The sequence below is a fragment of the Wyeomyia smithii genome, chromosome 1 (assembly GCF_029784165.1).
Source record: "Wyeomyia smithii strain HCP4-BCI-WySm-NY-G18 chromosome 1, ASM2978416v1, whole genome shotgun sequence".
In the NCBI taxonomy this organism is placed as follows: Eukaryota; Metazoa; Arthropoda; class Insecta; order Diptera; family Culicidae; genus Wyeomyia; species Wyeomyia smithii.
Window position 1 is genome coordinate 50,387,472 of NC_073694.1, and position 24,556 is coordinate 50,412,027.

Here is a 24,556-nt window from a genome sequence, read left to right on the forward strand (position 1 = left end):
CTCAGTTAATACAAGGTTGGAGGCAATAAGGACAGGAGCAGCGGGGACTTCAAAAGAACCAGCTGCCAGAACTAATTGTCCTCCAACCTATTGCGAAACACTGAAATGTGTTAGGGTAGGAATTCTCCCAAGAAACTACCCTAGAAATGAACTCTCGACAACAAACTTAGAACTGATAGAGCAGTCCATCCTGGAGAAGGTTATGGAACAGAGGAGAGAGAAAATGAAGCCGAAATTTGTAAACCTAAAGCTTAAATCGGGCTTTATGGTTATTGGATGCCAGGACAAATATACAGCGGACTGGCTCGAAATAATCACACCGACTCTTAAACCTTGGGAAACAGCTGAACTGATGGTGGTGGATGAGAAAAACATCCCAAAACCGGAAATCATCTCCGTATTTTTTCCGAAAAGGACGGTAAATGATAACAAAACGATTCTTGGTCTTATAGAAAGCCAGAACGAAATCAACACTGACGCCTGGAGGATCCTAAAGCGGAATACAATAAAAGAACACGCTCAGCTAGTACTGTCAGTGGACGATGCTTCTATGCGTAAGTTTACTGATTGGGGACTAAAGCTGAACTTTAAGTTTGGGCAAATCTTCGTCAAGAGGGTTGGTGTCAGCCATTGGCTTAGAAAGGAAGTGCCCGAACGCGAAGTAAAAACAGCATCTGAAAAGGAATCAAGGCAAAATCGAAGAGATATAAGACTTGAATCAGAACGCGAGGAAACGATGAGACAGAAGCCTCGCAATATTACTACACGGGAAAAAAAACCCAGACTGGAAAAGAGATTCGAGCCTGGAGCGGACAAATCAGAGACGCAGTTGGGTAGACCCAGCCCCCCCCGAAAAATCACGTAACAGTGAGGATAAGGAGGAAAGGGATCGTCAATCTGACCTGGGGAATCGAAGAAAATCCCAAGAATCCGAACATAAAACCAAGCTTTAGATTCATTCAGGTGAATCTTCACCATGCGAGAGGAGCTACTGGGATCCTCTGCCAAAGATTCACCAAAGAAAATATAACGTGGCCCTTATACGAGAGCCATGGGCCAGTAAAAATAAAATACTTGGGATCTCCAGTAATAACGGTAAGCTAATCTTTGACGATGCGTAGCCTCTTCCTGGGGCAGCCATTCTGGTAAGTGCTTTGACTAACGTCACTCCAATTACAGAATTTATCAGCAGAGACTTAGCAACCATACAAATAGAAGTTCCTACGGCTAGAGGAAGAGCGGAGCTCATCATACAAATAGAAGTTCCTACGGCTAGAGGAAGAGCGGAGCTCATCATCGTTTACAAGAAGGAACAAGAAGAAGCCCCTCCAGCGGAAGTGAAGGAACTTATCAACTACTGCAAAGAGAACAATAAACAGTTCGTAACAGGATGTGATGCGAACTCTCATCACACAGTTTGGGGTAGTACAAATATAAACAAAAGGGGTAAGTGCCTTTTAGAATATATACTAACAAATAACATAGATATATGCAACCAAGCTAATAACCCCACCTTTATAAATGCTATACGTGAGAAAGTCCTAGAAATAACTTTGTCCAGCAACAAACTTTCAGACAATATAAAGAATTGGCATGTGTCTGATGAAATCTCACTATCAGATCACAGGAGAAATCTTGCAAGAAACCTATAGAGACCTATGATCGACAAACATATCTTTGAAAGAGAAATTAAAACCAAAGATGAGCTGGAAACCTGCTCTAATTTAATCACAAGTAAGATAATTAGTGCATACTACGAAAGTTGTCCTGCCAAGACGCGAGTGTCAAATAAAGACTCACCTTGGTGGAATAAGACCCTGAAGGACTTAGAAAGTCCTCTAGGAAACTATTCAACAAAGCGAAACTAACAGGTAATTGGGAACTGTATAGAAGTATAGTAACCGATCTATCATTTGTTTTTCTTTCACTCTTCCTAGCACTCATTCGTAAAATATTGCACTGAGATTCTGTCACTATCGATATCAAGTTCATTCCTGTGTCTTTACAACATTGAGAAACAAGTTCACAATCAATACGTTTTCAGTCAAAAGACTGTAGTGATTTTTTGAATATTGTGCTAAATGTTAATTTTCAAATTACGTGCTTGATACATGATACATGGAGGAACTTTTGTGCAGATTCCAGAAAGGTAAGTAAGATGCGTTTGGAACACAGCAACAGCAAAGTCCAGTATTTTTATCGTGATAATCTCTTTGTTCTATAGCACCAGGATGCCAGGATTACTGCATGGACATTTGACTTCCGTCTTTTCCAGTGAAGAAACCAGTGTGAAATCATATTGATCGCATCAAGATAGGCAGAAACAGAAAACTGTCCCACAGAGAACCCGCTAGGTTCTACGTGAATTTTGCATACGTTCTGTGTCGTCAGTGTAATCAGCGGCCATCCAAGATTTTCGCAGGCAAGAAAAACAATGCGCGACCTATGTAATGCCCTTGCTTTCTGACTTAAGCCGTAACGAAGAAAAAATCATGGAGGAGATCTACAAATTGGATAGATTTTAAGTGAATACTGGAATGTTTTTACTTTTCTTCGTCTCTTCCGTTGTACCAGTATATGGGCCATATAAAATATATAATACAAAGTTTTGAATGCAGTCATACCTCGATATAAGGCAACTTTATTTTTATTTTCGTTACGTTATATCGAGTTACGTTATATCGAAGCACGAAAAAAATATTTTTTTATTGATGCAAAATTCTTTATGGTTACTCAAAAGTGCACAAAAACTTATTTCCCTCCACCTAAAAGTATATATAAACCTGTCTTATGTTCCTTTAAGACAATTTATGTAGACCAACATAACCAGTCACAAAACATTGAAAAAATAAATGTCAATTTTACCCCATTTTATCGTACTTTTTGGTTTCAAAACTAACTTAAAACATTTATTCGGAATATTATACACCTCAAAAACAATTGTTGTATCTTAATTTTGGGAAATTGAAAAAAGTTACGTTATATCGAGGTAAAAGTTACGTTATATCGAGTTACGTTATATCGAGGTTGCCTTATATCGAGGTTGTCTTATATCGAGGTATGACTGTATTTCGATTTAAATAATAAACAGTTAAACTAAAGAGAAATCGGTTGATTTAGTTGTTATATTTTTTTTATTCGTTAATTTTATAAAGTAGAATTGCAAATGCTATCAACCCTCGCCGCATTGTTACCCTCTTTCCAGTTGAAGGCTGTTGAGATGGCCTGTTAGAACGAATCCTTATTCAAATTTATCAATAGGATGTTAGCTAAAGTGTCCTCTCCGAGGCCAGTCCGAAGGGTTCAAGAAAACCAAACCAAGCGCACTGAAAACTCTTTCCACGGACACGTCGGATGGCGTGGCTAACACAATCATTGCAACTGCGTACAGCTCAAGGTTGAAGGCTTTTCGTCACAACCAATGATCCCAAACATTGTAACTGTGGTTTTGTCTTGGCTCTAAGCATAACGACTGAATCTGTTGCAGGAAATTTGTTTCATCTGCCTGGTGTTCCATGTTAACCGATCCGCTATACAAGTCAATCAAAATGCGATCAAATTTATCACCATAGTTTGCCTCCGAAATTGATTCGTCAAAGATCCGTAGCCATGATATTTTCTGGTCCATACATTGGAATTGAAATTTCAATAATATAAATGTTTCTAGTATCATGCGTAAAACTTACCCTTTATAAACCTTTTGACTAAGAAAAACAATGGAAAAACTTCTATGTTGAAAATGTCACGTCTTTGCCGAGAGATATGAATTTTTCAATTTCACTTAGAGTGGCTGTCAATTGAGAATTGAGAATGAACTCAGTAGATCCAAGTGTGTCGACAGTTGTAAGAATGCAAATCAAAATAAAAAAGGCGAGACAATGAAATGGTTATCATATATTCATGGATACCTTTGATTACGGACGGTAGTCAGTGGGTGAAAGAATCATTACACTGACAGTATATATCAATCAATTTCATATCTTTATTTCGAATTTTTGCAGCCCTGATTAGAACAAACAATTACCAAGGCCACAAACGCCCTATGGGTATGCAGCAGAGCCATTGGAAAAAGCTGGGGTCTCAAACCCAGCATGATACACTGGATACATGAAACAATAATAATACCCAGTATAACCTATGCCTCGTTAGTTTGGTGGCTTAAAACCACTGAAACATCCACTCAAGCTAAGCTAGGTAAAATCCAAAGATTGGCCTGTGCATCGATTTGTGGAGCTATGAGAAGCACTCCATCAAAAGCCCTAGATGCAATACTTCACCTTCTTCCACTTCATCAGGTGGTTCAACTAGAAGCGGCAAAAAGTGCTCTAAGGCTAGATCGACAATGCAAGCTAAAAGAAAGAGATCTAACAGGACACCTGAGAATACTGAAAGATTTCCAAATAAATAATCTAATAAAAAGTAAGGAAGATTGGCTGGAGAAGAAACCAAATTTCGAAATTCCTTACAGAACAGTAGAGATAGAACAAGAAAGTTGGCAACAAGGTGGACCCACAATTCGGGATGGTTCACTTTGCTTCTACACGGTTCGGTTCTAAAATTAATGGTTCTGCGGGTGCGGGATTCACATGGCCAGGAATTAATAATTTTTTTTCCCATTGGACACTGGCCAACAGTATTCCAGGCGGAAATATACGCGATAATGGAATGCACGAATACGTGTCTGGAAAGAAATTATCGACACGCAAATATATGCATTTTCTGTGATAGTCAGACAGCACTTAAAGCCCTGAATTCTCCTTTCTGCCACTCTAAACTAGTGTGAGAATGCATCCTGTCGCTCCGAAAGTTAGCTATGAAAAACCAGGTGAACTTATACTGGGTTCCTGGTCATTGTGGAATCGAAGGAAACGAGAAGGCCGATTTACTAGCCAGACAAGGGTCATCTACTAACTTTGTTGGCCTAGAACCTTTCTGTGGAGTTTCCCCGAGCGCTCTTAAAGCTGAACTCGGTGAATGGGAAAAAGCGACCATCAAAGCAAACAGGGATGTCATAAGCGGATTACGATAATCGAAAAGATTCATAGAGCCAAATCGCGAGAAGAGCCTCGTGCTGCTCAGATTGAATATAAAAGACTTGAGGACATTCACAGGTCTTATTACAGGGCACTGTCCGAGTAAGTATCATCTTAAGAAGATAGGCAAACTTGATGATGATAAATGTCGCCTGTGTGGCATCGAAAGCGTATTTTCAGAACATCTACTCTGCGAATGCCAAGTACAGTGTGTCGAACAGTTGACATTTTTGCATGACACCGTATCGAAAAATACTGTTGTCTCTCTTGCAGACTGCGACAGCAGCGTTCAACTGTACGCTTCTCTATTTGAGAGAATCGTGTGACCTAAAGCCAACACGGATGGTTAACGATTCTCTTTTGTGCCGATCTCCAGCCGCTTCGATATCTCGACTGTCGCATTGTGCGAATGACAATAATTGGCAATCATGCGACAGTTTAGCATAGATGGAAAATTAATAATTACTATGTATGTAGTGCGCAAAAATATCATCAATCGTGTACACCGGAAAATTTGAATCTCAACTTTTAAACCTTTTCATTCGAAAATAGTTCGCTGTAGCGAAAGTCTCATCCAAATTTTGCATATTTAATCAAAAACAGGACAATAAAAGCATGAATCTTACAAATTCAATTAACGTCCTCGTCCTCGCCCAAATAAAAATTGACGCTAAGAAAATTAATTCCACTTCAATTCGCAATAAATGCAATAAATACTACAGACAGCTACAGTCAATAACACACGATCTATTAAATGACAACAATATAAAAAGAAGTGAGCGAGAGTATTGTTGTTCATATTGAATTCGTGACGAAAAGCAAGAGATAAAGCAGATCGTATGAAACTTCGGTAGCGGCTACTGTCGCGTAGTGTTTCATTCCACGGAGGTAATCACAAAAATCTTGCTGCTGTCGTGTGAATACTGTAGCGTACCAGTACATTTCCCTACCCTGGCCAAGTATTAATACAATGCAGATTGCGTTTCTTCGGTAAGGGACACATAGAACTCACCGAAATTTGGAGGGAAAGTCCTGGTGAGGTAGTAAACTTCATTCGAAGTGCGTTGCCTAACTGGGATAAATGTGCAATGTAGCAAGGACATCAACTCGCCAAATAGTGATGTACCTGCTCGTACGCACTTAGAGTAAGTTGAAGCATACCACAATAGATCAAACAATGGTCGCAGTGGTTCAGTCTTCTACAAGGGAAAAAAAATCTTGTGGTATAGGTTATATAACAAGCTTTAGTGGATCTGTTGCCGACCAGTTTTTTCTTTTCATAATTTATAGAAAAAGTGTCAACAAGGTTGTTTCTAGGAAGCAAAATCTTCCGTATAAATTCTTCGATGCCATGTGATTTCAATTCAATTTGACTGCCCTCTTGGAGATTAATGATTGGATTACTAATCTTCAAGAGGATAGCGATATTATCATGCGGTTTAATGAATGATATATCAACACCTTTGAAGATGATTATAGATACCCTAAGTAAAGCCAGATTAATAACATATAAAAAAGAATGAATAGTTGACTGACTATTGTATAGCATGATGGAGTGCAATGGCATATGATGAAGCATAATGAGGTTCAATAGAATGTGATGAAGTAACATAAAATTGCACTGAGTATGATGTACTTAAATAAAGTAAAGTTGGTAATGATGCAGCTTTATATACGTCTTACAACACGATGAATAATAATGGTATACAAAAAAATGTAATAAAGTCATGGTATATTGTAGTGTTGCCCTAGGATTGATGATCGAGGACTGAAGACTTAGGACCTGAGATTGGATTAGTTATTTATTATTTGGGTTGGGATTTTTGGCATTAAATTTGCAATGCTGAGGTCGAGTTATACATTTTGAATTATTTACTCTAAATCTTGGGCTTAAGATTTTGTGTATATTACTTCAGATTTTCGATTCCAAGTTGATAACTTTTGATTCTGGATGTTGTGTTCTGTGTTACGAAGTTTGCTTCTTGGTACCACATTTTAGATTGTTGTTCAAATCGAAAGTTTTTCGTAAGGGTCTTCGATTTTTGATTTTTGATACTCGGTTTTAATTCTCGGATCGCTCTTCTCGTTTCTAAGCATTCGATTTGCGAGCAAGTATCGGTTACTGTTTGTTACCTACTGGCTTCTCTATTTGTGCTGTGTACTTGCTGGAATCACGACGCAAGTGATCGGGAGCTAGGCAATCAAGAAAGTGATAATAAAAAGACCACGATAATAATCGATACTGTGACGATATTTGCCTATCTCATGCTTCAAATTCACGCCTTTGTTAACTCCACTCATGTATGCAATCACAAATTGTCTTTGAATGTCTCGCAGAAATCACGACATGATGCTGCAACACGTAACGCCTTGACAGACAATCGAACAACAATGGCCACAGTAAGTCTCACTAGCTACACATCTACGGTAGGCACAAATAGCGCAGTGGAATGGGTAAAAACTACAATGTATTATTTTTCGCACAATCACCTTTCTTTCCGTAAAGCCGTCGTCGATCTGAATTTGCGATCATTATGTGACAAAGCTTCGCCTCGGTTTTAAAGGGCTAATTTAGAATGGCATAACCGAAACTGCCAGTGCATTATGGACGGCTGATGATGACAGCTTCGATGAGACATTTTAATAAATCTGCTGCATCGCGATTTTCTTTGCGTAACACATCTCTCTGCAGCGTTTTGTGGCGTTTTCGATGCGCTCGTGAACAGTGGGACTGAATTCCTCTTAGTTCACCGCTCGAGTAACCGCGTTATCCAATCCAGGACTAATTTCGCTAACGTGCAATAACCGCAGAAATGACCCGTTTGCGTAACTTTGACCCTTTCGGGTAATGGAAACCCCTTATTTGCAAGTTTCGTTCACTCGACCCTTACTCTCTGACCGTAGCCCGGTCCGCGCGAGATCATACACTACAACCGAATTTGTTGGTCCGTGCCAGTGGGTAAGCACTACTACTGGAGGACACCAGGAGAAGCCCAATGTACGTACGGCATAACGGTGAACTTAAACCATCAATTTTCGCATCCATTGCCGAGCAATTATCAATCGTGCGATGCTCCTCCGAAAGTGCTTTCAAGTGATCATCGTCGGTTAGGGTTGCTTTGGAACTGTTCACTATGGATGATCATTGGAAAGTTAACGCAATTCATCGGTACGTTTCTCCATTCACCATCGGACGGCTGGCTGACGGCGCATCTATCTGCCTGTAGGAGCTTTAAATCGTGAGATGTTCTTTACTTCTTTTTTATTGCGCACACCATCAGCAGGTTTGCGTAGAGTTAGGGAGTAGCCCAAAATGGGTCAAATTGGATTGATTTGCTTTAAATGGTTCGGAATTTACCAAACAGAGAGGGAGTTTCTGCGAAAATCTAATATCGAACGGTGGGTGTATTTTTAGCAGGTTATTGGGGGTGAAATTTTGGTCGATTATGGGATCAAATTTTAATGGATGATAATTCATGAAGAAAAGTTGAACCACTTACGAGATGTATGATTTGGAACAACAAATTTTGTGCTGATGTGTGTTAAGTGGCAATTCATCCGAGTACAGACTGTGGTAAATCCTTATTTCTAGCAGAAAGTGATATCCTAATTCAACATTCGACTTGTTTGCTGTCTATAATAATTTTTAGTCTTTCCGAACAAATTCAAACATTCATGGTTCAACAGCCGAAATACCTAAGTTATGTGTTTCGATTAGTGAAAGTAAGAAACACTAACAAAAAAAATTGCGTTAATACGCAGCTACTGTTTCACTTAAATAAACCAATAAAATTAAATATTTGTTTCCAAAATCCGTTCCAATAGACCGTCCCGCGTTATCCAATCCCATGTCGCGGCACCGAAGGCAGCCGAACTTCTTACGACTGCTCCAAATTCAATTAATCCTACACCCCAACAGCACAGATTGGTCGAAATTGGTTGAAAATCACATCATTTCCATCATCTTAGATTAGGATCTTTCCCATCCATTTGCGAACTCGATCGCGTTACGATTGCACCGGCCACCATCACCGTCATCATCAGCTTCCATCATCTTCACCATCCGTGCAGCGGTGCAAACAATCGAGAGCCCATTGTGTTAAAGATGTACGGTGCAAGTGGCTCTCACAGCTTGAGTGGCCAGAGTTTTTTCGCGAACTTAAACATACGGGGCGAATCATCGTCCATCTGCCCACATTTTGATGTTGTTTTATTTTGGTTACACAATTTCGGTTTTTAGTCGTGCGAATGTTGCATTCCACTGGCAGAGAAGGTTTTCCGCTTCCTTTGGGTGAATCGATGACGAGGGACTTCTTCACCCTAGGCATGTTTACGCAATTTGGCGTTTGCTGAAGACAAGATCAACGCATGCGTCGTTTCCCCGAGTCTCGCCCTACTTGCTGACAAAGGGGAGGACGAAAACAGGATACGAAAGAATGTTTTTGTTGCTGTTGGGTGACGGCGCAAGGGAATGGGATGTTGTGACATTTGCGGAGCAGGCGCATTTCAGGTTCAGGATAGTCAAAAAAAATAACAAGGGACAAGTCTTTTGGCTCGGTAGCAACTTATTAGTTCGGACTCGAATTTCGCCCGCTGCGTATGAAAACATTGTCGGTTTTAGTGATGGTGTTGTGAAAGTGAGATTTTTTTTCAATGATCTTGTGAAATTTTTGATTGCCTTCGAACTTGGTTTCACGTTAGTGAGGTTGTTTATTTATGAACCAAACCAAAACTATGAAAACGTGTAGTAGAGATTCAATTTTCCTCATTTAACAAATGCACTGAGAATTTCACTAAATATGGCGTCTGAATAAAATGTGGTTGCAAAGTAAAAAAACGTGGCAGCTTTGAACAACTTGAAGCGCAATTTAAAAGTTCAACGTGAGCAGTGATAATAATCTTCCTTAAGTTGCTTAGCAGAATAGATCCTTTGTCATCATTAGGATATTTTCCTGACTGTGTTTCAATTTTGCATGTGCTGCAAAATTGACAGTCAGTCAGCTGTCGCGACAGTCAGTGCTATCATCGATTTTCTCCCTAAAATTGATTCGTAACTAGTTTTCTTCTGTTGGTCCGTTCCGTTGCTCCACAAAACAGCTGCTCTAGCTGCAGTCATTGCGTCACAGCATTACGGGTGAACGCCACCAAAGGCCGTATCTTATCTTGAGTTATCGTGCGAACTTTGATATTTGTTTCTGCCATGGATCATGTCCATATCAAGTGACCTAAAGCGCAGGATCAGCCGAGGCAGACTGTGTTGATGATAAGCGCGCCCGGTGGACGGGTTTGAGTTATGTTTTATAAATTGCCCTTATTAAACTAATGTTTGCACGGGGTGGAAACATCAGCACAATAGAAAGCCGAAAAATACTCCATTTTTGGTTATTTTAGCGTGAGTGGGAAGTCTATTTTTCTGCTATTAACTCAGTGGTAATAGTTGAGGTATAGAAATGATATGAAACGAATATTTACAATTTTTATTAAAAAATATATAAAAAAAAATAAAATGTACGCCTTAATTTGATTAGGAATGACTCATGACAATACGAGATTATTTTCTAAATTCTCTCTAATAAAAACCGGTTGTTACTATCTTGAATTCCAGATTTTATTGATTCGTTTATTAGTTTATTGATGAACCTTTTTAATTTACTATCTCCGAGTTTAATACGTCGACCCTTTCAATCACTATCTTAACTAAATTATTATCGGTTTTAAAAGTGATGAGTTTCTTCTGGAACAGCATGTCTAGCGCCTAGGGAAGAACTGGAAACCATACAAATATTACATTAATATTAGCTTTATCTGAAAAAGTCAGGAAATTTTCGAACAAATAAATAACTAATGGACAACTGCGTACCTAAAGAAAATTAGGGAGCCATGACAAGATTTAATGAATTCATACGGAAACTATGTTTTTTTTTGTTAGAGTTGAATAAGTATTAATAGCTTTACACGTAAAAAACGGACGAAAATTCAGTAGATTACGTTTTGTTTTAACATTGCGTTTTATTTTAATTTACACTTTTCTTAAGTTAACAAACCAACGATTGATAACATGGTTCTCTAATATGAGACACATGTTTTGCAATTCATTGTTTTATATCTTTTTATTTTATCACGCCTTTTTTATAATTTTCTCGTAAAAAAGGAGGATTTGGAGAAAATGCACGTTTTACATCTTTTCATTTACTCTATTGACTTTTGTTTTACAAATTGCAATACAACATCTAGAAGGAATATTAACATACTCTACTTGTATTCTTTTTTCTTTCATTTGAGAATTATTTTTTGTGGAATTTGTCCAAACTCAAATTTTTTTTTTCTGGAAAAAACATTTTTGAAGAACGAATTTTGAAAAATTTTGAATATCTAACGGTTGAAGCATCTACAATAGAAATAAATGAATGAGTAATAAATTATCTTTAAAGAAACTATTAAGCTAAATCGCCTTTTTTCTTAACTTAAAGATGAAAAACAAAAAAAAATCTTAGGAACAAAATAATACTGTTACGCAGTGTGTATCTTGACTTCAATAATTTTGGTAGATAATTAGTAAAGCCCTAAACTCTCATAATTTTTTAAATTGAGCTAAAGCACAGAGGGTAACAAATACTTAGAAAACCGAAAACATGAAATAAACCGAAAAGAGAAATAATTGTCTCCGAATTTAAAAAATGGACTTGGAAATGGATTGGATGAACAAGGAATGGATTATTTACCTTTAAAAACTGAATGTATCAAAGCGCAGTCAACAAAAAATAACAAAAAATGAACTGAAAAATTATTATTAGGCAGCATCCATAAATGACGTAACGCTCATAGAGAGGAGGGGGTATTTTTGAGCATTACGATTGTAAATTAGGGTGCCAATCACTTGTATGAGAAAAAATGGCCAGAAAATGAAAATATCTCCTGAAAAATGTGCTAAATTCCAGTTAAATAGGACCTAAAATGAGGTGGTGCGAAGCGATAAGTTTGGCCTTGTTGAAACTCGCAAAATCACCCAAGAATTTTTTTTCCGATTTTACCAGATCTCGATGTTTTATACAATTTTAAATCACTTAATGATTCGAGTGACAATTAGAGCTTCTTTAAATTCAAAAAGGCGTTGATTCCATAGAACGGTTCTGAAGAATACGAAAAATATTTGAGAGTGCTCAAGTTTAAGGATAACATTTATAAGGGTGCTTTGGAGACAAGTCTTAAACTTCCGGAGAAAAAGAACTGTCAAATAAATTATTAAACCAAGTTGTTCAAGGAACAGTTTGTCTTATCTTGTCTGGTCCTAATCTGTCATGTTATGTCATGCCATGCCATGCACTGCCCCATATGCTATACAACGTCATGCATGTGTCATATCACATCACGTTATATTACATCATGTCATGTCACATCATGTCAAGTCACATCATGTAATGTCACATCATGTCATGTCACATCATGCCATGTCACATCATGCCATGTCATATCACGTTTTGTCACACTGGTCCTATTCTATCCTGTCTTACGCTGGCATGTCACATTATTTCATGTCATATCATATCATATCATACCATGTCGTGTCATATCACATCAAACATCATACTATGTCATATCACGCCAAATTCTGGTCTCCTCTGTCCTGTCCTTCACTTCATGCTATATCGTGTCGTCTCCTGTACTATCCTATCCAGTCGAACTCAAAGTTTCTTTTCTACGAAAGCTAATTTGAAAGAATATGACTCACTTCTGACTATGGGCTGTCCTATTCTGTCCTCTCTTATCTGTCTTTTGCTTTGCCTTGCATCTGTATTTTTGTTGGTTTCTTTTTTGTTGGTTTACATTTTATTTTTATTTTCACAGAATACGTACCTATTTTCCTAAAAGCTGTTGTAGACAAATTAATACAAGAAGTACCATTTTTTGTGGCAATTAGTCATACAATATTTGCTATTAGTTGTTCAAATTGGGGCTTTTGTTCCCGAGAATATAGTTAAAAAAAGCTTTTTTAACACTGGTAAGCACAAATTTTACCCTGGAGTTCAAACTGGAAAAATGGAAGATTATAGCTTTCTAACCATTCCTGTTAGTTTTGGTGTCCGTAGCGAAGCTTACTTATTAAGAGGCCTCAATGAGTTTTCCTGTAAGCAACGTAGAAGCGACGAAACCGCATCAACCTGGTCAAGCCACCTGGGTTGTTAGGGGCCATCCACATACCACGTGGACAGCTTTGGGGGGGGGGGGGTTGACTAATGTCCACGGTCCATACATTTTTTTAGAATTTATATTAGCAGTTGTCCACGGAGGGAGAGGGTGGGGGGTCAAAATCGTTAAAAATTTGTCCACGTGATATGTGGATGGCCCCTTAGTAGAGAATCAATTTTACCACACTGTCGTCCAGCATCCCCGCGACATGTCCGTCCCATCGCAGCCTCCCGACCTTCGTCAGGTGCACAAAGGGAATTTCTCCAAGTAGTGCCTGCGGCTCGTGATTTATATGCCTGCGTCACTCTCCGCTTACGGTTTGTACTCCACCAAATATTAGCACGTTTCACGGTTTCAAGTCCATAGAAAACTACTGATCATATTAGGGTTTTGTTCACCGTCAGTTTCGTGCGGCGCCGTTTTCTCCTGGATCGAAATGTCCTGCGACAGCCAATATATGCCCGATTTCCAGCTTAAATACATCTTTGGATCTACATACTGTTATTGTTAGCGGTTACCAGAGATACCAAGTATACGAACTCAACTACCACTTCGATTTAATCACCGTCCGTGGGAGGCAAATGTTGGTGTCTCTCGAACCTCTCCCTTTCATATACTTGGTTTTCAACGCGTTAATTTTTAGTACAACTCTCCTAGCTTCCAGTTTTAGTCTGTTGTAGATTGACGACGGAGGCAGTTTGTCGTAATAACGATGAGGTAGTCTGCGAATCCTATGAGTTGTCTACCTTTGCTGAAAATCGTGCCTCTGCAATGTTTAAAAACGTACAGGATAGTCCATTTCCTTGTCTCAACCCTCTGCGCGCAATGAAGAGATTCGAGAGTTATTCTGAAAACTGTAATCGTGCATTATTTGCCATACCTGGTCTCGATCGACTGTATCTCACGCTGTCTTGAAAGTCCACGAAGACGTGATGAGTGGGCACATTGTACTTCCCGTATTTCTTAAGGATCTGTTTGAGAGTGAAGATTTTATCCGGATCCTTTTGCTAGAGATCAACGTCAATTGTAGCCAATCGTTCTTTTTATAGATGGGGCATACAACTCGTTCCGTCCATTCCTCCGGTAGTCTCTTTTCCTTTCAAATTCTGGAAATTTTACCGTAAAATACCGTTGCTAGTATCTCTTTGCCGTGTTTATAAAGCTCTTCCGGTAGTTTGTCTTTACCTGCGGCTTTATTGTTCACTGACCCAATTTCCCTATTGATCTCCAGGATATCGGGAATTAGAACACTGTTATCGTTTGTAGGCACTCCAAGGTTAACTCCCTTTCCGCTCCCTTCCTCATCGAAAAACTGCTTCTACCGGTTGACCACCACGCACTCGCCTGTGATCAGGTTTCCTTCCTCGTCCTTACACATATCTGGACTCGGTATGTACCCCCTACGGGATTCATTTACCTTCTCGTAAGACTTGCGAGTGTCATTAGCCAGAAACAGTTGTTCCAGCTCTTCACAATCTCTGTCCTCCTACTGGCGTTTTTCTCCTTCTCAGAATCGTGGTCAACTCATTCCGAGCTCGTCGATTTTTGGCTTCGTTCTCTCTGTTTCAAGCCAGTTTTTCCTCTCCATCGCTTGTTGGCATTCCCTGTCAAACCAGTCATTTTTGTCGGCTCGACGTTGCCTCACGTAGTGCCACAGTCGTAGCCGTAAACCTCTTCGATGACCGAGCGTAGCTTGCCCCACCCATCATCGAGAGTCGAAGCACATAGTTCCTCCGTGGAAGCTGCTGCCTCGTCGAGTGAACGCGCGTAATTCTCGGCAGCCTGCGGGTTGTTCAACTACCGGATGTTTGGCCGGTGAGGACGATTTTGTTGCTCCACTGCTCTGGTAGAACTGCGCTTAGTTGCCACGGACTCTTCCCCTTTTCACCTTTGCTACTGATTTCTGCAGAGCTACGATACCGAATTTGCGAGGTTCTAACTGCTCATTACCTAGGTCCGTACCAAATGTTCCGAGTTTTTTTCAGGTTTCTTCCGTTCTCTTGATTTTTGCTCAAATTTCCTTCTCTACCTGCCAAAGCCCTTGGAGAACTAGACTTTCTGTCACACAGAGTGAGTAATTATCCACATTTAGGCGTAGAGTATTTCAGTCGCAGAGCTCCCTTTCACTCTTAGTCATCGCGTGTTAGGGGTAAACATTTGTTTGCTCTCTCAGTTTAAGTAGTTTTCGTTAGTTTCTCCTTTACTAGAAGAGAAGTTGGCCAAATATCAAAACATTTAGGTTCACATTGAAGCCACATCCTAACCGTTTTCGAATTTAATATTATAGGAAGATTCACAATTCACCATGGGAGCGTATTCTGCAGAAAGTTTGATTTAATACTGTTTTTGCCGCACCCCAGAGCGATGAAAACGGTAACGCAATGCTCAGTTGATCCCCAAATAATTTATTTCACTTTCCTTGCGTGCACGGATGAGCAATTTACAAAAGTTTCACTGGGTTTTTGCTCCGTCGAATTAGGAGGGTTTTTTCGTCAGAGAAACTATTACTCTGCGCTCTCTCTACAGCAGATGGTGTGCTGCACATTGAATGTAAGCTCACGGTTGTTAAGAGGGAAGGAAACTGTTTTCTCTTTAAGATGAAGATGAGCAAAACAAAGCCTGGTTGTTTTTCTTTGACTGTTTGTAGTGTAATTGTTTAGGTAGGTTGCCTTACTAGGACCACGTGGGGCTGCCATCTTGACTATTGCGTTCGAGATAACACGTTTCTCAATTCGGCCATCCGCTGCTGTTCTGACGTTGTTGTGAGCTGCCCCTTACCTGGGAAAAAGACGCTCAGAAAGATTGGGATTTCTTCTTTCGCTTTTGTCGACCAGTGTAATGTCCTTGAGATTTTGATTGTATTGATAGTATTTATTTACCACGTAGCTTTTAAAGATAAATTCGACATGACTTTTACACCGATTTTGTGCTATTATGAGTATTAATTTTGTTTCTTACTTTTTTCAAGGTGGCATTGAAACTGCAACCCCAAATTTCGAAGAGAGCCTACTGATTGGTATCAATTCACTTTTATTAGTTTTTGATCATGCAACCTGGTCTTACGAAAATACTAAAAAGTACAGATATTTTGGGTATGAGTATAGCTTTTTGAGGTACAAAAATACAGGGATCATTAACTTAGTATCTTGGTATTTGTTTCATACTGTTGTAGACCCGAACAGCTCTGAATTTCTAATTTTTTGCATTATCAGCGCCATAATATTTTTTGATATTTCAGTAATGTTAAGTAGGGGAACAGTTCCATTATTCATCTTAGCCCGTATATTCATCTTAAACAACATGAAAACACAATTGAAAACAGGAAAAAACGCATATTTTCTAGCTGAACTAATCCACTAATCCATGGAATGGGTTTTTCTCAGTTCACTTTAGATTCTCAAAAACTCACTTGAAAGCTCTGAATTTGCTGTTATAGTCGGGCATCCGTACTCGAAAACTCATTTATTTCAATCACCTACATCAGGATACAAAATCCGCGCATTGCTCTATATGGTTACAACGGGACTCGTTCAGCAGCCAAACAAAGTTTTATCATCACTAACGGACCACTTTTTATTTTAATTGCTAAACAAAATCACTTGCTACACTAAGGATACTTCAATCTTTGCAATGTTCACCTCAAATTTCCAAAAACAAGCTTGAATCAACAGAAATATATGAGATGAATTTTTAAAAACCAAAATTTCAACTGTACGTATTTTCTACTGTTTTCACTGCGTTGAAGAAAATCAAAAGTTGCGAAATCAGTTTCTGTTAATACGAAAAAATCATACTGAAAATGTTGAATTATTCCAACATAATTGGCATAAATCGACAGCACTGCAGTGGTTACCTAGGTTACCAATTTTGCACGTAAACAACTACAGGGGATACCTAGGTAACCTACTACGATGGTATGCGGCTACGTTCATTCATGATAATGTGATTCATTCATGACTAACAGTGTGATGAATATGGGGGCGTCGTGACATGAATAATTGAGCAGTGATTGAAGTTTTGAGATGGATATGGAAGCGTTGTGAAAAATTGTTTGTTTTACAAATTTCAGGATAAATCTAGCTAAGTTTACTAAATATACAATGCTGGGCGATTCCATAAGAGCACGTAGGCGTATTTTGTTTATTTTTTCTTTGGTGTTCAATCCGTGCGTTTTTCGTGAATATCGGCTTAATGAGTTGAATAATGGAACAAATATCCTAGTAAACTTCAATGCCCTTCAAATTTCAATATATTAAGTGGTGCCAGCAACCTTATTATGAACCAGGGGGTTCTTCTCTTCAATATGTGAAAAGAGCAGAATGAATATTCAGTGCTCACTTCTTGTCCATAGGGTTTGCAATATTCCCGGGGAACGGGATTGAACAATCTCATTTCTAGGGAATCCCCGGGATTCGGTAATGAAAAATTCTCGGCAAAAATGAGATTTAAAACAAAGTTCATTAATAAAAGGTAACAAAATATTGTTTACTATTACATTATCAATTCGCATGAAAAACGAATCAAAGTAACAAAATAAAAGTTAATATCAGAATTCGCGATGGATTCTGTTGCGAATATATGTAGAAGAAAAAGGTGCCTTGGTCTTCATCTCGCCTAACAATCGTTTCAGATCCACTGACAATTTTCCGTTAATCCCAAATAATGTAATTTCCTTCTGTAAAATTTTGATCACTTCCGCTGAATCACCGCTGGCATTTGAATACCAGTATACCGATTCCAGCTTTTGCTACATTACATTAAAAACTGGAGTGTCTAAATCTTCCAGTTTGTTAATCAGCAAAGATGATTTAAACGTTAAAATCGCGACCACGACCCAAGTTACCCTGACTTTGAGTTTAATCGAATTATTTATTTCAGGTCGTATTGATTTACGGGCTTAAAGTTTTGTATAAATTCAAAAATTTTATTTAATTTTTCGCATGAATAAGAGAGCAAATATTTTTAACAAATAGTTGAAGGAAATAATTTGATATTACACGACAAATAAATATTGATCGTCATTTCAAGCAATAGTTTGCTTTGTGTAATGCCCACTTTGGAGCTGCTATACCGTTTGACGACGTCAGCTTCGCGTTTTGATAGGGTATTAATTTTTATTGCATTATTACATACAAAACTATAGTAAATCTTACGAAATTTTTCGAGTATCTAGAGAATCCCGGGAACAAATATTTCTGTTCCCAGAATTCGAGAATCCCGGAAAAAGATATTTCCCGGGATTGCAAACACTATTGGTCCAGCATGAGCGTTGCGTGTAGCAAATTTTTGCACCATACTCCTCGTCTACGTGATGCTGTGTTTCTGCAATTCGTAGAAAAGTTACAAACACTCTCTGCTTAAACCACAGTTGACTCAAACAAGAGTGGTAGATCACTCTTGATAGAATACACAGAAGTACATCGCGGTGCACACTGCTGAGATGAATTCGATAGCATTCGAAGAGAAAACATGCGTCACGGGCGGTTGGATTTATGTTTTTTATCTTCAGTTTCAAGTTGCAAAGCAAACAACGCAATCTACTTTCCTACCTAGACGCTCCCCTCATTTGCTATTAAATTTTGCTTGCTGTTGTATAGTTATTGAGCGTAATGTCCTCTCGTGTGAGAAAGCTCATACCTGTTTATTATCTCTCTGGAAAGATATTCCAGACTCCAAGCTGTATTTTGCAATCTCCTCAGTTACAAACGATTCGTTGCTCTCTACAGCCAAGTGCCCCGCTTTACCCACTAGTGTGTGAGAGCAGTTGTTTTCGCAGTGAACAATATTCTCCTACACGCTAGTGATTCTCTGAGGATAAAAACTCTGCAATTAACCTTTTAAATTTTTTTGACTGTTCAATGCATTCAGTAACATTTAAACTGCTTGGAAAAGTATAACTTTCTGTGAAATTGAGAGGTCAGCTGCCAACATTCACGCTGCAAAGGAGCTTTTATGGATTCAGCGGTAATTTCGCTAAATGTATTACTGTTATTAGAATACCTGATTGATGTCTGCGTTAGAAAAATGAGTCATAACAGACCCAGAGGCCTTTTGTGGTTGAATCGCCTTTTTACTCAGAATGTCAGAATGGAGCTAAAACATAGAAGCCTTCGAAGGAGCGAGTTCAACTACCATTCCTGTGAATTTTGGAGCTCCTAGCAAGGATTTTCAGAGACTTAAATAAGGTTTTCCCGTAAGCACCAGTAGAAGCGACGAACCCGGCGACCTTTTGACGTACCTCTGCTCTCACTATTGGCAGTAAAATTTACAGGAATAGTTAAAAAGCCTTAATCTTTCTGGGCACCTTTTAATCGCTTTTTCCGACCTATGTTCCGACCTAAAATATCGAAATCACATCTACGGAGTCATTTCATGCATCTCATGTCACAAAAAAATGTTTTAGGAGGTCACTTGAAGCAAAGATAAATAGGCAATTTAAAAAAAAAACTTCCATTGATGTCATCCGTTATCTCTCATTGTTGATTTTAGTAGACAATTCACTAAAGTCAACCTAAAGCTGGGTCTTCCATGTTGAAATTATTCAAATGCAATGCAAATTTTATTGTTAAGAAGTAAGACGATAGACATTGTGAAATATTGACTTTTGTTTTTGTGTACAAAACCAGTCTGGTGGTCTCATCGGGATGAATCTCTCAATAATGTAGTGGACTGAGAAAAAATGGGCGACAAATTACTCTCAGCATGACTCAGCGTGGTCATTTGACGGTTACGCTCATGTATGAGTAGGTACTTTAACTAGCCGTTCTGAATGTAAATTGTCTCTTCAAGAGCTTGCACAGGCAGCAGTACATAGTGAACATGCTAGTTTGCGGTTGTTAACGTCGGAGATCTTACATAAAAAACTGCACTAACGTTTATCATACATACACGTATGTATGCCGACGCCGGAGGCGTAGCACGCATCAAGCTGTTCGCAATTGTCTACCGAGGCAACACAAAAAGGCTTACCTGCCGACGGTCATGAAGTATCGCCTTACGAGACGCTAGTAGTGTGTGCCAATGAATTTGTAATGTCATCTCCGCCGGCGGCGTTGTCATAGCGTACGACGCACGGATATCACCAATGCCCCCATCTAACGCAAACCTTCCTCAGTAGTCCAGCTCGCGTCGCGTGCCATTGTCCAGTGTACCGATTTTGCTCCGTTCGTTGTCCGCTCTGGAGTGCACTTTGACACCGAACATATGTTTTCACACACCCGCGTTTGTTTTTATCTCACCGTTTGCTGTCATCTTCGTTGGCGTCATTCTGTGCACCAAACAACCTCATTTGTCGCCGACCAACAGAGGTGACCTTAGCTCCAATTCGACGATCGACGCCAATGATGATGGTGCTGTCAAAAACAGACGCCACCGTCGGAGACAGGGCCTGAGGTTTGACGTAAACTCTCGAGCCCGGGTTGTTTTTGTTTCCCTGATTGCTGATGCTGCTGGTTGTTTGTTTTTTCTTCTACCCGGCACAGGGCAGAAGAAATATTTACCCACTTTTAATTAGTGTTTTACATATGATTATTCATTGCAACGGTGTGCGTGTTCAGCTGCTCAGCTGAATTGACAACGGAACGGATCGAGTGCGCTAATTGTTCCGGGACTGGTCGGAGGTCAGTACACGAGGAAACCCTTGGCTGTGATCATGTTCAAGTAGTTTTAAGATTGCGATCTGACATTCGTGCGTCATTTCAATGCTAGGAAAATTGTAAATTTAAGCGGATAACCGAAGTCGGAATAGGTTCCGAATGTGTCAAGTAGTAAATATTAAATCATATTTTTAAAATAATGTTCGCAATAGTGAGTGGAGAATTCGAAAGTTAAGCTGTGAATAGTTACTAATAAGTAGAAAAAATTTGAAGAGATTACTGCAACGCGGTGAAGTGGAAAAGTGTGAAAAAAATTTATGTTGTGTGAAAAGTTTATCTCCTAGAAAGTATACAAACCATCACAGCGTTTTCGGATTGAATTTTGGGCGTTACGTACCACAAACGTCTGCAAACATGGGGAGCGTCTCTAACGATTTGTACAAGGGAACTCTCGTCGATGAGAACCAGCAGTTTATATTAGATGGTAAGTTACTGAATGATCATCATCGTTTTTCGTTTTTGAAATATGTTACTTATCATTTCCTATGTGAAATCATCCGCCAAATTCAAACCTGGAAAATTTATACTTAAAAATAGAGAATGATTCATGATTTTCTCACCATACCAAATAAAATCTTATAAATAAAATTCCATTTATGTTGGCCGTACTTGATTGATTGTAATTTACAGTTTCGTAAAGCCCCAATTGTGTCGCGAAATGTTGGGATGCAGCCAGCGTTACGACCTTCCTTTTACGACCAATTCCACTTCACACAACCGTCCGAATAAAAGCAATAAAATACGAGATTGACGATTTGCGGACTTTATCGGTGCATGCTACTGGTGAACCGACATGACTTGTGAGTTAATATGGGTTGAGTAATAATCTGTATGTCGGTAGTTTGATGAATCGTACGGTAGCTTATCGTGTCGAAATTGTGTAGGTCCCTTCATCATTCTGATAAATGGAGCAAATGTAGTATTGCCGATACATAATTGAGACTTATCTTGAAATTGAAACTGAAAAAAGTAATGATGAAGGCTCGGTAACTTTAATAGTCTTGGGAAATAAATTTCACCATACAAAGTACGGTGAAAGCCAGGTAGAAAGTCTAGGCAGCACATATCATACCTATCCTGAAATACAGAGGCCATGACTTTTACCGCTGACGGTTGCATCTTCAGGCGTTTTGGCCGACATTCTCTTTTCAGTTCTTTTAACTGTTCCAGTTGAAGCGGAATTCCACTATTAGTAAAAGCGGAATTTCACAAGAAAAGAATTTTACTTATTAAACCCAACAATTTCTAATTTGTGAATTTTATGACTGCCTGAATTATTTCGTTCCGGACATTTAATTCGGACTTATTTAATCGCCCAATTCAGCAGCAACCACTCAAATCAGGCTTCCGGCGGCGCTTCTATTTGCGAAAAAAGCGAAAGCGCATCGTAATGCTTTCCCATGACGGCAGAACTTCGGCAACACTTTGGCGCACAAAGAAACCGTTGTTGTTAAAATTTTGGATCAATTATGCAATCAACTCGGAAGCTTAATTCATAAATATTCATCACATCATCCGGCGGGGCTGGCCGACGACGACGACGACGGGGTGAAAGAAAACCGTGTGGAATTTGCTATCACTCAAAACAGCAACGAACGCTAGCCACTAAACCGCCATGACGACGGGAATCTGGTCAGTTCCCAGGCCACCACCGCCTTGGCTGCGGTTTGAAAAGCGACTCGGAAGCCCTTTTGTGTGCGATTCTTCACGCTGGACGGATTGGTGTTCACCTGTTGCCAAACAAGTTGTTTATGCTGCAATTTATGGGTGACAGTGATGCTAGTGATCCACCCGTATCCCACACCGCCTGCCTCCAAATGTCAAAAGGGTTGTTTACCTTGGCCGCTCTCCAAACGGTCGATGAATGTTTCGCTATTGGATTTTGTTTTATGAGAAATAAATATTCATTTGCACAATCGCGGGTCTCCCACGGCATTCAGCAGTCTCGGCCGGGTTGGTATTCTTTTCTTCTAGCCTGGGCTTCTTTATCCCAGCCGGCGGCAGCAGGTTGCGGCTAAGACGAAAGCAAAAAGTCAACAACAACAGCAACAACTACAAGCAGCACGGTTCGGGAGATTGAAATGCAATGAATGATAAAATGCCACTATTTTTCACTTTTTGCCTTCCACCTAGCCTTGCTCGGCTTTAGAGTCAGCCAACATGAATGGGAGGCATGCATGGCTTGGTGGTATAAATGCAGACATATTTCTTACCACTTTGTTTTTATAGTTTTTTTTTTTACTATTGCTGTCTACATTTTATTGATAGTTTGATTAATGGAAACCGTTTTTGCACATAGACACAGGTATTTTTTTTAGACGATCGAAACAGTCACAAAGGTTGCAATAGAGTTGTTTGTTCGACCGCCCACCATAATCCAAACCCCTCTGCCGTATGTCAACTAGCAATTCAGCACCTGGATTATATGAGTGCAACAGATTGTGGAAAAAAAAAACGTCAAAGCAAAAGAAAAGATGGAAATTCTTTTAAAATTAACAGCTGTCTCCTCCCTGTGACGATGACTGGGGCGTTAGCGATTAAGCTGAATATGTTGTCCTGCGAGGGAATTTTTTTACCCCTACCTGTACTGACGACGAGTCTAAATTGTATCGAAAGTCGAACTGCTGCTACCTTGAAGCCAACGTTCGAATGTTCGACTGTTCGCCACCATGAAAAACCCTTAAAGAGGTGGGTGGAGGTTGTTTTTTGTGTTTTTGTTTCAAAAACTGCACGGTAAAGCATTTGCAGACCTGTCATTAGCGAAGGGTTTCACGCTAATTTTTTGTGATTGCCAACTATGAAAGGAAAGGTTTCGTCGTAAGTGACCTTCTTACACATTTCTGCATTTCATTGGTATTGCGAGTTATCTGTTCACTGTCCATAAATTCACAAATCATCGTTCATTAATCTGGTAGTTGGTGCGTTTTTGTATTGAAAACCCCAGAAACGTACATACATAAAACATCACTCTACTCATTCATTTATGGATTGTCAAGTATCAAAGTTTAAGTAGTTTATGGTACAAGGTCTAAGCTTTAAAAAAAGTATTTGATGATGTGCTCCGGTTTGCCTTTTTCTCCCCTATATGCATTTAAATCTGCGAAATAGTTTAAGGAAAAAACGCTCTAACTTAGTATAGAACGATTGTAGCAACATGCTGTCTTCGAAAAAAAACCTGTTGGTCATTCATGTTGGTCATATTTGTCTAGAACATTATGTTCATGAAAAAAAAGTATTTGAAAAATTATGCTAGAAAAAACTGAATTTGAGAAGGTTGACAGAGAAATTTAATATCTTCTGCAAAGTTTCATGTTTTGAAAAGCTCTACAACTTTGCTAAAGAAACTATTCATGTATCTTCGCTGTATCAAAAGTTAGTTTTTTTATTTTTATGATAGTAGGCCATGATCAAAACATTTTCTTATCAACATTTCCGTAAAATTGCCTTTTCCGATCACTGTACACTGGTCGTTTACTTACGGCTCTAAGCAGACTCTAAATCTAAATCGCTAAACAAAATACAGACTTCTCGGCCGTAAATGAAATTTCTAAAGTTAGGCTAAACGAATTGCGGTTTAGGTCTGCGATTTCAGGCAGGCCAACAGGATTGCTACCACTGAGCGTCAGAGTACCATGTCTATGTACCCTCACGTGACGTGTGACTGATTGATCCGAGCCTGTC

The 24,556-nt window shown here is 39.2% G+C and overlaps 1 protein-coding gene across 9 annotated transcripts in view; it reads left to right on the plus strand.

Moving 5' to 3' along the window:
* LOC129719162 (uncharacterized) overlaps window positions 1-24,556 on the plus strand; it is a 280,608-nt gene that overhangs the window by 121,730 nt on the left and 134,322 nt on the right. Inside the window, exons 1-2 of one of the 9 annotated variants that reach the window (XM_055670601.1) lie at window positions 9,557-9,670; window positions 21,028-21,299. The exons of 2 other annotated variants lie outside the window; for them this stretch is intronic. In XM_055670601.1, coding sequence (XP_055526576.1) covers window positions 21,230-21,299 — 70 coding nt within the window. In that variant the 5' untranslated portion in view covers window positions 9,557-9,670; window positions 21,028-21,229. 6 more of the 9 variants (XM_055670603.1, XM_055670604.1, XM_055670608.1 and 3 more) reach the window with 6 other exon arrangements.